The 13,826-nt window shown below is 46.5% G+C and overlaps 2 protein-coding genes across 4 annotated transcripts in view; one reads left to right on the top strand and one right to left on the bottom strand.

Annotated features, from left to right (window-relative positions):
* PRMT7 (protein arginine methyltransferase 7) overlaps positions 1-13,826 on the bottom strand; it is a 47,373-nt gene that overhangs the window by 12,853 nt on the left and 20,694 nt on the right. For all 3 annotated transcript variants that reach the window (XM_065898446.1, XM_065898447.1, XM_065898445.1), the window contains 5 exons: positions 11,975-12,083; positions 8,012-8,124; positions 3,866-4,107; positions 3,488-3,668; positions 249-376 (listed from right to left, as the gene is read on the bottom strand). In XM_065898446.1, coding sequence (XP_065754518.1) covers positions 249-376; positions 3,488-3,668; positions 3,866-4,107; positions 8,012-8,124; positions 11,975-12,083 — 773 coding nt within the window. The remainder of the gene's footprint in view (positions 1-248; positions 377-3,487; positions 3,669-3,865; positions 4,108-8,011; positions 8,125-11,974; positions 12,084-13,826) is intronic.
* LOC136141399 (COMM domain-containing protein 6) lies at positions 4,440-4,655 on the top strand. The gene has a single exon (XM_065899582.1). The coding sequence runs from the start codon at positions 4,440-4,442 to the stop codon at positions 4,653-4,655; it is 216 nt and encodes a 71-aa protein (XP_065755654.1).

Raw genomic sequence — 13,826 nt, 5'->3', positions numbered from 1 at the left:
GAGGTCGGAGGGCCCTCCAATTCAAGGCTTCTCATATATATCTGCTCCAAATGGGGGTCCTGCCACTGGGGCAGCCTCTTCAGAGTACACACAAACAGGTACTGAAATACCCAGTCACAAACTTTCGCTCTTATTCTGTTCAGATACAAATGTGCCCACTCAAACCTGTACAGGGTCCGGACAGGGAATTTATATAAAGGCACAGTGTCACAAGCCTAATGCCCCACCCAATGAGGCTTGGGGCACACCTGGTCCTCTGGAGGCTGTACCACACACAGTAGTCGTCGTGGTGGGCTACCAGGCAGAGGGCTGAGCCCTGGACAACAGGCTCCTCTTCTGGCAGGAAGTACACACACTGCATCCAGTGGTCCCGCCACTGAAACAGGAAGAGAATCAGCTATCACCAAGCTGCAACAAGAGCAATGCATCTAATCCGGGGGCCAAAACCCAATTCAAAAATCAATTTGCAGGGAAACCACTGTGTGAACTATAGATAGCTACTATGGCCAAAGAGATAAAGAAGAAAATCCTCAAGTCAGAGAGGCTAAAGGTTCAAAATCTTGCTGGAACACTGCTGGCTTCAGAAGGATAGAATGTGGCCTAGGGCAGTGGTCTTCAAGGTGGGCTCAGGGGAGGGGACTCCAGCCAATGCCGTGTGTGTGTGTGTGTGTGTGTGTGTGTGTGTGTGTGTGTGTGTGTGTGTGATCGTGACTAGCAGGAACCTTCTGCCAAAATGTGTACTTGATTGCAAGTATCTCCCCTCCACTAAAATCATACCTATACTGACCTCCTGCCCCCACCCACACCTCTTCAGAGTAGTTCCTCAGAGCTGAGAGGCTGTCTCCCAGGCTACAGTCCTCATCTGGCTTCAAATAAAGTCACAACTCTCAAACTGTGTTTTTTTTTTTTTTTCAGTCAACACATTCTATCCTACCTGACCTTGAACTTAAAGACAGGTGAATAACATTCCCATCTATCTAAGATGTCTATTTGAATGTAAAAGCTAGAAAATTAAAATCTAACCAGATACACTCTGGAAAAAATAAACACTAACAAGGAGGAAAAACAGATCCTCTAAAACCTGTTATTCATTCTTTACTATGCCTCCCTGATCCCTCCCGGGCTCCCACAGTGCTTCCCTGACACCATGTCCCTCCCACACACCAGCCTCCCAGGTCCTAATGCTAAAGAGCTATGATAGCCAGAATCCACTGTCTGAGGCTGATCAAAAGCAGTTTAATGAAGTCATGAGGGAGATTCATTAGCAGCTCTTCAAATTCGAAACAGTCCAAAAGTCACCACTGGTAGAGGAAGGACACAAGCCCCACAGTCAGGACACCTGGGGACAAGCACCCACCAAGGTTGCCTACACCTGAGGCCCTGCTCCCCTCATCGCCAGGCTTTGTGTGGTTACCCAGCATGTCTTATATGAGGATTCAAGGAGAAAATACACATAGAAGCACTTTGAAGATATACAAATGAGAAGTATTAACATTTTAATGAAATTCTTATGCTAATTTTGCAATTACCACACTCCTAGAGAGGAAGAAAGCAGCCCAGTGCCAACCTCAACTCTGTTGGAGAATTCTGACCTCCCCCCCACACCACACCCCACCACACACACACCACACACGCCCCCACACACACAGATCACACCCCACACACACACACCCCACACCCCACACACACACACCCCACACCCCACACATGCTCTCAGCCTACGGGGGACTGAGGCTATGCAGAGTGGAGCCGGGGCAGCTCAAGGGCCCAGAAGGACTGACTGAAATCGCACAGCAGTCATGACCCTTTGGCCTAAGCAGTAACTCAGGGAGCAGGATGAAATGCTAAGGCCTTCCCTGAAGTCACCATGTATACACCCAGAACCAGCAGCTGAGCAATCAAAGCCAAGCCAGTGCCCAGCAAGTGGGAACAGGAAGTCAGAACACCCAGAGGACAGTGCCCAAGGCCTCCCAGGTGGAGGGAACATTTGATTCCTTGGTCCTGAAGCATCTTTCCCACTTTCTTCCCTTGTGTTTGTGTACAGAGGGGTAGATAATACATGCACATGAGAGAAAACTCAAAAGATATAAAAGGGTCATGGAGTGAAAAATAAGTTTCCTTTCCACCCCTAACCTCCAGCTCCCTTCCCAGAAGCAACCATTTTTACCAATTTCTGTGAATTCTTCCCAAGATACCCTTGCATACATGCACCACACATAAAGGCTGATAAACACATATATTCTTATTTTTAATAACGCCAACACTGGCACAGCACACACTGTTCTGTGCCTCTTGTTGTTTCACTTGATCTGTCCTTGAGACTGTTCCACATCAGTGCAGAGACAGCCACCTCACCCTCTGCGTGGATGCAGGAAAATGGACTTGGCCAGTCCCTGCTGGTGGCCTCTAGGCTGTTCCAGTCTTTTCTATTTAATCAGGGCTGCAGTGAGTATCCTGGCACACACGTCATTCTACACGTATGCAGCTCCATCCAGAGCCTAAATGCCTAGAAGGGGTGTCAGGTCCCATCCTGACCGACTGTGGGCCTTGCTGCACTCTACAATGCTCTGGTGATCACCCTCCTGCACTGCCCCAGGGCTCCACCAACAGCATGCAAACTCTGAACTTTATTCACTAATACACAAAAAACAGTATTTCACTGCAGTTTAAATCTGCATGGTTCTTGGACTTCCCTGGTGGCACAGTGGTTAAGAATCCACCTGCCAATGCAGGGGACACGGGTTCAAGTCCTGGTCCGGGAAGATCCCAAGTGCCATGGAGCAACTAAGCCCATGCGCCACAGCTACTGAGCCCGCGCCCTAGAGCCTGAGAGCCACAACTACTGAAGCCCGCGCACCTAGAGCCCGTGCTCTGCAACAAGAGAAGCCACTGCAGTGAGAAGCCCGTGCACTGCAATAAACAGTAGCCCCCGCTCGCCTCAACTAGAGAAAGCCCGTGTGCAGCAACGAAGACCCAACGCAGCCGAAAAATAAATAAATAAATAAAATTAAGAAAAATATTTTTAAAGAAAAAGGAATATAATATGTATTTCCTTTTCTGTAGTTCACATCCTCCCCACTTTCCATTGAGCTGAAGAAGGTAGATTCTGAGGTCACAGAAAATGCGGCTGTAGACAGGCTGTAGTTCTCTATCACAAGCTAATCTGAGGACCCCTGGATTACTCGGTGGGCAGGTCTAAGAGTGGCTGTACCAGGACGAGGGGAGAGCCAGCACACCAAAGCTGCCCTATGGCTCACTGTGACCACTGGTGTTGACCATGAACTTGGCCTGAAAGGTCTATCTTATATCTTACTACAGCTAGCCTTGGTTTTTTTTCTTTTAAACTCTTCTTTGACATTGATTCTAACATAGTCCCTTCTATCTCTAAATTCTTAGGAATCTAAGCTTCAACATGCTCCCTTCCCAGGACCAAAAGTGGACAAGTTTCCTGATTTCCACAAAAACGTGCTCAGCTCCCGCCTCTTACCTGGAGCTCCTCTGGATCCGAGTGTGCCCAGAAGGGGGCCATGGTGCACTTGATCTTCCCCTCAGGGTCCATTTCAATATCCCACCAGGAGAGAACCACCTGAGCTTGGCCAGATGCCAGAGGTTCAAACTGCCTGCTATGGGAGGCTGTTGAGCTACTGACTTGCTTGCTGAAGTCCACACTGTGGAAGAATATTCAGGAACTGAAGCATATTTTAAGCTCACACACTCTATCTTTAAGCATTTATGGTGACCTCACCAGCAATGAGACTTGTTTGCAATGGACTCCTGATGTCAAAATGAACTCAAAAAGAACTGCCAAAGACCGCAATTCACCAAGTGTCTCCAAACGCCATGACCCTGGGTGGCTCCTTGGTACCTGAACATAGGCAGCACGTTGCTGAGGACAGTGAAGTCAGTGGGAGACACCTGGTTCAGCTGAATGTCGTAGACAGAGGGCGCGCCAGGACACCTCTCCAGTTCCAAGGGGGGGACAATGACTTGCTCTCCAAGGCTGGTCTGAACACGGATGGGAAACAGCTTGTTCCATGACCACATCCTCCTGGACTCCACCAGCTGTGCGTAGACGGTTGCTCTGTGAGGCACTGCCTCACAATTTTTCTAAGTTTATATTAAAAAAGTAAAACAAAGGAACAAAAAAATAACCAGTTACGTTGACCCACAGTAATTCCCATTGAGCAAAAGAGATTTATTCCCTAATATTAGGCAGGTTTAGTAACATCTAATGCCTTATCACTATTAGGACAGTGAACTGTTTTCAGCCAATGCCCTTGGGAACAGAAGAAACCAGACTTCAGAAAGAATACACATTATGCCTAAGACGACTTATGTCAGGTAAGTTCCTAGCTACCTGACACTCTTGAATATTTCAAAAATAAACCTTGCCCCAGGAGCTTCTACCTGAGTGGGTGGTGGGATTCCAGGGCGCTGCTATGGAGGGGTGTAGTGAGCCACAGCTGGATGCTAAGGCCAAGGTCACCAACCAGCTCATAGATTTTCAGTGGAAGCTGGGTATGGCTGTGAGCTCAGACAGCTGCAGATCACTTAAGTACCCTTATGTTGCAGTGATGCTCAAAGCGGCAGATCATTCAGGCCAAGTAAAGAACAAGTCCTTCGAAATGACAATTCCACAGTTTCAGAATTTCTAGACAGTTCAAGGAAACTGCTGCAATTATTGAAACTGTGTGAAAACTGATTACTTGGTTGATGAATTGCTATCATCATTCTAAAATCATGGACTTTACTCTCTGCAACAAAACTGCCTAAGGATCAAATGATATTTATTGAATGAAAATTACACTTTTGGTTTTTCATTTTTTTAAATAATAAAAAAGAAAATCAGACAAACAGGAATTACAAAGTGGTGACTGCCACTTTGTGGTATGTGAATTCTATCTTAATTGGACAAGTGTCCATCCTCAACCGACCTGACCTCCTGGCCTCACCTGGCACTGCCGACCACTCTCCTCACTTGGCTTTGGCTGCAGTCCCTCATCCGATTTCCCTCCTGCCTCATTCATCCAATACCCTCTACATGCCAGGCACTAGGGGCCCAGCCATGAAAAGAACACTCACAGCTGCTACTGCACAGAAAGCACAAGCACAGGGTTTGTCTACCTCAGCACTAGTGACCTTTTGGATCAGGTGATCCTTTACTGTGGGGGCTGCTCTGTGCATTGTAGGATGTTTGGTAACATCCCTGGCCTCTACCCACAACATGACAGTAGCACCACCTCTCAGTTGTGACATCAAAACTGTCTCCAGACACAGCTCGGGATGAGAAGCACTGCTCTCCCTCTCTGTCTCCTTCACAAAGCTGTGCTTCCCCTGCCCATCCCTCACAGAGAGAATTCCCCAGAGACCTGGTCTGGACCATCTTTTTCTCCCACCATGTACTCTCCCGTTTGACCTCAACCACTCCATCTTCATTTACCAAATACATGTACCCAAATGCCTCCTGGTCCTCTCTACTTGGCTGATCCTCAGCTCAAAGTCTGTCTAAACCAAACAAGTCACCTTCACCTCTCCCCCACCTTCCCAGGCCTGGTCCTCCTCCCAGTCAACAGGGAGCACTACCATCCAAGCCAGTCACCTACACCTCAAACCCTGGCATCATCCTCAATGCCTCCACATCTAAGTAACAGAAGTCCTTGACCACCTTCCTCCTCCCCGAGTCTACCTCGCTGGGCTCCACTGCTATGGCCTTGACTAAGGCCTACCTCAGCCCAGCACCTGGACAACTCCAGCCACCTTCTAACTAGTCTTCCTGACTCTAGTGTTGCACCCCAGCTGCTCTCCACATGCCTGCCTGCATAAATCTGACACTGATCCTCTGCTTAAAACCCTTCTGAGCTACCACATGGCCTTCTGGAGCACAGGGGCCCTTCTTGGTCAGGCCCTGCCCAGCCCTTCAGCCTTCTCTCTTACCCTGCCTCCCACACACCCATAAGCTGACTCATCTTCACATCTTTGTGCAGGCTGACCTCCTCTGCCGTGACTCCCCCCAGCTGCCAGGCCAAACCCTGCTCACTCTCAAGACTGACTCAGCTCATGCTTCATCTTCCCCAACCTCCCCGCCTTCTCCCACCAGAGGGGCAGGACCTCACCCCACCGACCACCATCAGCGTGGACCTCAAACTGTACTGTGACCACCTGCCCACCTACCTGCCTCCCCAGGAGCTCACCCTCGTATTCTTGGTACTCAGAAAAGGCCCTGCAAAATGAAGGCACCAATAAATGTGTCTTCTAAGATCAATTCCTGAGTCACTGCAATACCACATGGACTATCTGTCAGACACTCCAGCACCCCAGTTCCATGACCTCCAATGTGGCAGAAAAAGGGACAGGGTAATGGAGACTGTGTGCCGCCATAGCTCCTTCAAGCTGAGACTCAAGCTCGGCAGATGGGGACAGTGATTAGAGTGGACAGTGCACACCTGGCTGCTACGGGCCAGCTGGGAGAGGAAGCTGAGGACAGCTGCCTGTGCACCTTTTAATTACTAGATGAATTAGAGAAAGACAAATTGAACAACATTAACATAATTCTGAATATCCTTGTTCTCTATTTCAGGGATTCATCTAATTGATGGTTTTAATGTGGAGAAATAGAAATAATCTCTACCAAAGTTACTAGGAAGAATTTTGCATTTTGGAGACAACAAGACATCTCACGCAGGATGGGGAGCTGGAGGACGATCACCATCACATGCTGACCACATGAGTAATGTGGACGCGGGCCCCAAATGCCTTGGAAGGAGCCCCCTTCCTCACTCCAGGGGTACTAAGTACCCCTCAAAAGAATACCGGGCCAAGACAGTTACAGGCTCACGTGAACAGTGCCCACATGGCAGGTGCCAGCAGAAGCAGCAAACACTCACACCTCCCCAGCCAGCCTTTGCCTCTGAGTCTCCACCTCCCAGTTTATGTTCATAAAAAAGCAAGACCAACATCTCTGAGCTAAAATTTTCAGCATATCTCTCCCTTCTCAAAACAACTGTCGGGGCTTCCCTGGTGGTGCAGTGGTTAAGCATCTGTCTGCCAATGCAGGGGACACGGGTTCAAGCCCTGGCCTGGGAAGATCCCAAATGCTGCGGAGCAGCTAAGCCTGTGGCCACAGCTACTGAGCCTGTGCTCAAGAGCCCGCAAGCCCCAACTACTGAGCCTGTGTGCCACAACTACTGAAGCCTGCGTGCCTAGAGCCCATGCTCCACAACAAGAGAAGCCACCGCAATGAGAAGCCTGAGCACCACAACGAAAAGTAGCCCCCACTCACCGCAACTAGAGAAAAGCCTGTGCACTGTAACGAAGACCCAACACAGCCAAAAATAAAAACAAACAAACAAATTTATTAAAAACACAAAAACCTGCCAAAGATTATCACCACCCAAACTCCTTCATCTGGAACAGCCTGGCATTCAAGGTCTTCTATCCTCCACCCCATTCTCCACATTAGCTTACAAGCACCTTAGGCTGGTGTTCCCACTGACCTACCAAACAGGTCCTCCACCTGGGACATCTCTCCTTTTCCTCAGTGCCTTTCCAAATTCCACCCTCTCCACACATGCCCTCATCTCCTTCCTGAGCCTTGACCTTTTCCACCAGCCCTAAACCAAATGTCAGTGGTGCTTCTGCCTACCTCTCCATCTGGCCCATCAAGTCCTTACCACTGCTGACTAGTGTGGATATAGAAGCAAGAAGAATGGCTTATACTTCTCCCTGGATGCTAGCACACCTTACACACAGGTGACATTAAAAGAATGTTTGCTGAATTCAATTTGAAGATAGTTTCTAGTCTTTTGACTCTAACCTACTAAGACGTGGCATTCAAGAGGCACAGAAGTCATAATTGAGGACAGTCAGAATCTCATAGGAATCAAAGGTTGCCCTAAGGTGTACAGAGAGGCACTGAGGGCTCAGGCTATGTAGAGCGTGGTGTGTCAATGAGAGCTGTGTGAGTCAACTGAGATCACAGCAATTTGCCCGAAGGAGGCCCTCAGTCCCCTACCTGCACGAGATGCCTGTGTGCGTGTTCATAGGAGGGCAGTGCTCCCTCCCCAATCAGTTCCGTGTCAAACAGCTCCGTGATCAGGATGTTGGCACGGCATGGCATGTCACCATCTGAGAAACAAAAGGAAAGAGTCAGAAGCAAGCAACAGATTGGAACAAATATTAACAGCAAATATGTAAAAGATAAAAGGTTAATAGGTCACTAAAATTGAAAGCACATATATATGCTGAAGTATTTAGAAGTGTCATCATGTCTGCAACTGACTTTTCAACGGTTCAGAAAAAATAAAATAAAATAAAATCCACATTGACATAACATGTATACATCAAAATGCTAACGAGTGACTCCTAAGTCCTGGTTAAGAGAACATGGGTGTTCACCATACTACTCTATCAATTTTTCTGTATGTTTAATAATGCAAGGGACTTGTAAAACTGATAAGAAAACTACAAACACCCAAGAAGAAAACCAGGCAAAAATACAAATAGACAATTCAAAACAGAAAGCAAATCAATCAAATACAAGAAAAAATTTTCATTCTTATTAGCAATTAGAAAGATACAAACAATTAAACTATTAACTATTAAATTAGCAAAAATTATTTGAAAAGCAAAACTGAATGCTGGTACTTCAGATATTTCTAGGCTGCAGAGAGGGGGAGAAAACTAAAGCAACAGAGAGGCTGATTCCACTGATACGCAATGATACAACTGAGATCCAGGATTCAGAAACCCCAGTTCCTTACACTAAATCCCCCTTAATTTAGTTTCTTGCTACCAAACAATCCCCCAAATAACAGTTTTTTAAGGACAGTAGGATTATGGAAGGTCTTTCTGTTAACTCTATTCTTTAAATCTCTATAATGTAAAGTAATGTTACTTCTACAATTACAATTTTTAATGAGTCCAGATAAAACTGACTTTGGAAGGGGTATTCATCATGGAGAATTAACTGTAAACACTCCTAATGGCTCATGAATTACAATTTGACAAAGCCCACTCATCTTCCCTACACAGAAGACAAGTATCACAGATGAAGTGAGAAAAGAGCAGCATTAAGAGGTTCAAAGAAGGACGCAGTAGAGGGAGCTTGAGCCTTGAGTCATAGAGAGCTGGGCCTGGATCCCACTTTCTAGCCCTGAACCCTCAGTCCTGACCATAAGTCACCTCATCTGTAAAAGAGTGGTAGGTTACAAGATCTGCTTCACCTGGTGGTGTTTCAAATAACAAAGGTAAAACCTATCCAGCTCCTATGAAGTACACGTGTCCTCAATGGCAGCACAACGTGAAAGGAGGCTGAGAAGAAACTTCTGTCTCCTGGCACAGAGACCCTCCTGGGTCACTGCCCATCCTCTCTGATATCATGCCAAACTCCAATTGAAATACACTGTCCCATACTAAGCCAACCACCCCACTTGCACACACCTGCTTCTCTGTCCAACACTTCTTCTCAATGAACAGCATCACCAGTCACACAGTCCTGAAACCTGGGCATCACTGACCAGCTCCAGAACAGGAACCCTGACTGGCCTGTTCACCACTGCACCCCAGCGCCTAGAACAATGCTGAGCACCCAGTAACAGTCAGCAAATGTTAGCTAAATTCTTGATTCCTCCCTTTTTGTCACCCTACATCTAATCAATCACCAAGCCCTACCAATTCTACCTTCTGAATAATTTTTAAGCCAATTATGTAACTTAAAATGATTTATTGCCCAAATCTTCTTCAAAAATAAAGCTTTATGATCTAATGAATTTCAACAAATACTTTTTGAGAGCCTGTTGAGTACTAATGTATAAGGGTACAGAGGGTGCAGGGGGAGCCAGAGGAGGGGCAGTTACCCCAGGTGCCTCAGAAGTCTTCACCAAATGACTGGATGAATGAATAAGTGCCACCCCAAGTTGGCTGCTCCACGTCTCAGCATGTAACCCATCTCTGGGGAATAGGCAACAAACTCAGACACCATTTTTTAAAAGGGCTCAGAACAGAAGCTTGGAAATACGCATTTGGGAGCAAAAAGGAAGGTGCAAAGGACAACCAAGACTGGGAGATGTCACTGAGGCCTGGGAAGGGAGAGTTTTCAGAAGGACTGAATGGCAGAAGTACCAAAGCTGCAGTGTTTGTAAAGCAGGGAAAAGACCATCAGCCCGGGCAGTGAGGAAGCCACTTGTCAAGTTGAAGAAGTAGAAACAAAGTCCCATTTACAAGGGGTTAAGGACCAAGCAAAGCTGACAATCTACTCACTAAACAAATATGACTGAATTCTTTCATGTGCCAGGCCCTGTGCCAAGTTATGGAATGGAATTAATATTAATAAGACTATACAGTCCATGAACTCAGGATGCTTCAGCTGTGTGGGGATACAGACATTAAATACATAATTACTTCATTATTGCAGTCATAAGCACTACATAGAAAAATATTAAGAAACATAAGAGGGGGCTGGCGTGAACAACACACAGCCTGGAGGAGGCACAGGGCAGAGCACAGAGTGAGTGACACGGCAAAGGCTGCTCGGCAGGTGAGTCTCCGCTCTCTCAAGATCTCGGGCCAAAATGGAGTAACTGGGATCAGACTTATCCACCACCATAATCAACTAGAAAACCTTGCAAAGCATATGAAACAAGTGGTTTTAGATGTTGAGCAATGGGAAACAAAGTGACCCCTACTACTGCCCTGGCTTCCAGCCAGCAGGCACTTTCCAGACCATGGTACTCGGTACACAGAGTGAGAAGCCAAGCAAAGTGTCTTGCTGAATAAGGAGACAGCAAAGAGTTCAAGGGAGTGGAGGAGGCTACACTTCAGAGAGAGAGCCGGACAGGAAGTTACACAGAAAAAGGGCTTCAGAAATCTGCAGAGGGTTCCCCTCATGTCTCTTGCTGACTATATTCACACACACACAGACTAAGCCTCTAGAAGGTCGAGCAAAGGATGACCACGTAGCTATAAGCTGAACAACTGCCAGAGCTCAGAGGACTAAGAAACATTCTAGTTCTGATTAGCCAGTGCCCAGGCATTCAACAGAGACCCCAGAAAGGTCACACTGTACTAGTATGGCTAAAGCTTGCTTAGAACTAGGGTTCTCAGTAGGGGGAGCTAGGGGAGCTTTCTCAATAGGAGAAAGCACACAGGCTTTCTCTAGTTGTGGGCTTTCTCTAGTTGTGGCAAGCGGGGGCTATTCTTCGTTGCGGTGCACGGGCTTCTCATTGCAGTGGCTTCTCTTGTTGCGGAGCACGGGCTCTAGGTGCACAGGCTTCAGTAGTTGTGGCACACAGGCTCAGTAACTGTGGCTCACGGGCTCAGTAGTTGTGGTTCGCGGGGTCTAGAGCGCAGGCTCAGTAGTTGTTGCGCACGGGTTTAGTTGCTCCGTGGCATGTGGGATCTTCCTGGACCAGGGCTTGAACCTGTGTCCGCTGCATTGGCAGGTGGATTCTTAACCACTGGGCCACCAGGGAAGTCCCCCTAGAAGCTTCTTGTCCACTGTGCTCTTCCAGTATCAGTGGCATGTGAAATGTTAGAAGTCTGATTCAAATTCCTAAACTATAAAAAATATTCTGAAAACCTGGAGAGACCGAGCTACACAGGCAAATCTCTCACACTGGATACTGAGACAGGATATCGGAACTAAGCAAACCTCTTTCTACTATCAACTTAGTTTTACTTCTATCTGCTAAAACGCAAAATTCAGATAAATTGTGAATTCCAACTTGCTTAAGCAAAAGGTTTCATTTGTTTGCATCACTACTCTTATACTTGATTAGCTCTGGTTTACTCATTCCTGATTTAACTAGTAGAGAAATAAACTAACAGAAAAGCAAAGTGCTTATCTTCAGATCAGCACATGGAGAGGCCCCAGTCTCTGTGATTACCTGGGTACATCTATTCCACAAACTGGAATAAACCTTTTCCTCTCTCCTACAAGAGCAAGTAAAGCTTTTGACACAGGATGTGTTGATCTTACCTGGCCCTATGGTCACCTCAGTGGAATGCTTGTTGATAATCTTAATCTTATCACTGAAGCCATTTTTCTCCACAATCTTTACAGCAGCATCAGCCATAGGTTTGAAAACCTAAAAATTAGAGACAAAACCCAAGTAAAAATGAGCAATAAATTAAATAACATCCTAAAACCCAAGATATGCCTTGATTCTGGACCTATGATTTGTACTAAAAGAGGCCTACACTACAGAATTTCTTCCTGAATACACAAAATGTACCTCTGTTACCATTTGATACAGGCAAAATACTTCATTGGGCTGATTTGGGTTCATTTGATAAATAAACAAGACTTCATCTATGTAACTTAAATACTTCTCCAAATGTGTGTCTTGGAAATGAATACAAAAGGATGAAATTCCGCTGCGTTTAACTTGCAGCTGGGCCTTCTCATTACATGCCAGGCACAGGAGGGATGCAGGGGGCTCCCAAGGAGGCTGCACTACCTAGTAAGGATGGCAGGTGCCAGTGCTATGCTAGAGGGAACCAGGAAGGGGACTTGCCTCACAAAACCATGATCTGTGACCTGGGACAGGAAGTGTATGTGCTCTCTAGAGGAAAGTGAGACTGTAACTGTAGTAGATGTTAAGTGTGAGCAGCAGGTTACCCTCCTGCTCAAAACTGTCTCAAATCCCTACTGCTAGCAGAACACAGCCTATATTTTCTTACGGTATTTGAGGCCCTCCAAAATGTGGACCACCTTACTTTACCCAGCCTTACTCCCCTCCCACACCCTCCACCCTCTACCCGATACACACACACAACCAACGCTACAGCCACGTGGATGTCCTCATTGTGCAGGAGGCAAGCCTGAGCCTTCCCTGCCCTACTCCCACCTGCAAGCAAACCCAACTTTCCAGGGCAGCACAAATCCCCCCCAACAGAAGTCTTCCCTGAACCCTTCACATGTCCCTAAACATAAGTTTCTCCAACTCTTACTTTCCAGCCTGCCCAACTTAGATTGCACAGCTCCAACCACGTCACTGCATAAAACATACAGATGCACATGCGGCCACACACAGAGAAAGGAAATTTTTGAAAATGATAAAGTGCCTGGTCACGATGACAAGATTTCCATTTTTTTCTAAGACCTTTTCTGCATCACCCATATTTTCTGCCATGATCACGTATTTCTTTTATTATAGTCAAAAGGGAAATGCTATATTCTTCTATAAAGAATGCATATGTGCTCAGCTAGGAAAAAAAAATCTTCACAATCTGTTTCAAATTATTTCTAGGCTCTGGCTTGATGGTTTTGATGTATTCATAGTTTGAGGGCCTCAAACCCTCAGTTCTCACCTATCAGTTTACCTCCACTCCAGAAGTATCACAAGCTCACACCATCCTCTCAGCCCTCCTGCCCCTTGACTTATCATTCATCTCTTCCACTGACCCTTCAGGCTCTGTCATTCACAGCCTCCTCCTCAGCCACCAAGAACTCAAGAACTCACCCCAAACACTACCTGGAATGAACCCTGAAGCTGACTTCCCAACATCATTCTGTGTCCTCTCCTGGCACTCAAATCAGTTTGGGGAACTGACCTTCTTTCAAGTGGTGCATCTGTCTGGTCTAAGGTCAATGAGTAAGTTAAATGGCATTTAACCTTACTCTGGCCAATGATACCTAAAGAGAAGTCTGCTAGAGATGCCTGGGAAAGTTCTTTTTGCCCTTAAAAAGGAGAAAGAAAGAGAGGAAGCCAGGACCATGCTTTGTTTTCAAGGCATTTGCCACAGAAATCACTGTAACCAATGCACCTTCCCCAAATATTCCTTCCTTTTCAAATGTACTAAAAGAGAAGCCTACAGTCAATGTCTGT

Source organism: Phocoena phocoena, chromosome 20, assembly GCF_963924675.1.
Source record: "Phocoena phocoena chromosome 20, mPhoPho1.1, whole genome shotgun sequence".
Lineage (NCBI taxonomy): Eukaryota > Metazoa > Chordata > Mammalia > Artiodactyla > Phocoenidae > Phocoena > Phocoena phocoena.
The sequence above is the reverse complement of the archived record's forward strand: the minus strand, read 5'-3'. Positions and strand labels throughout refer to the sequence as shown.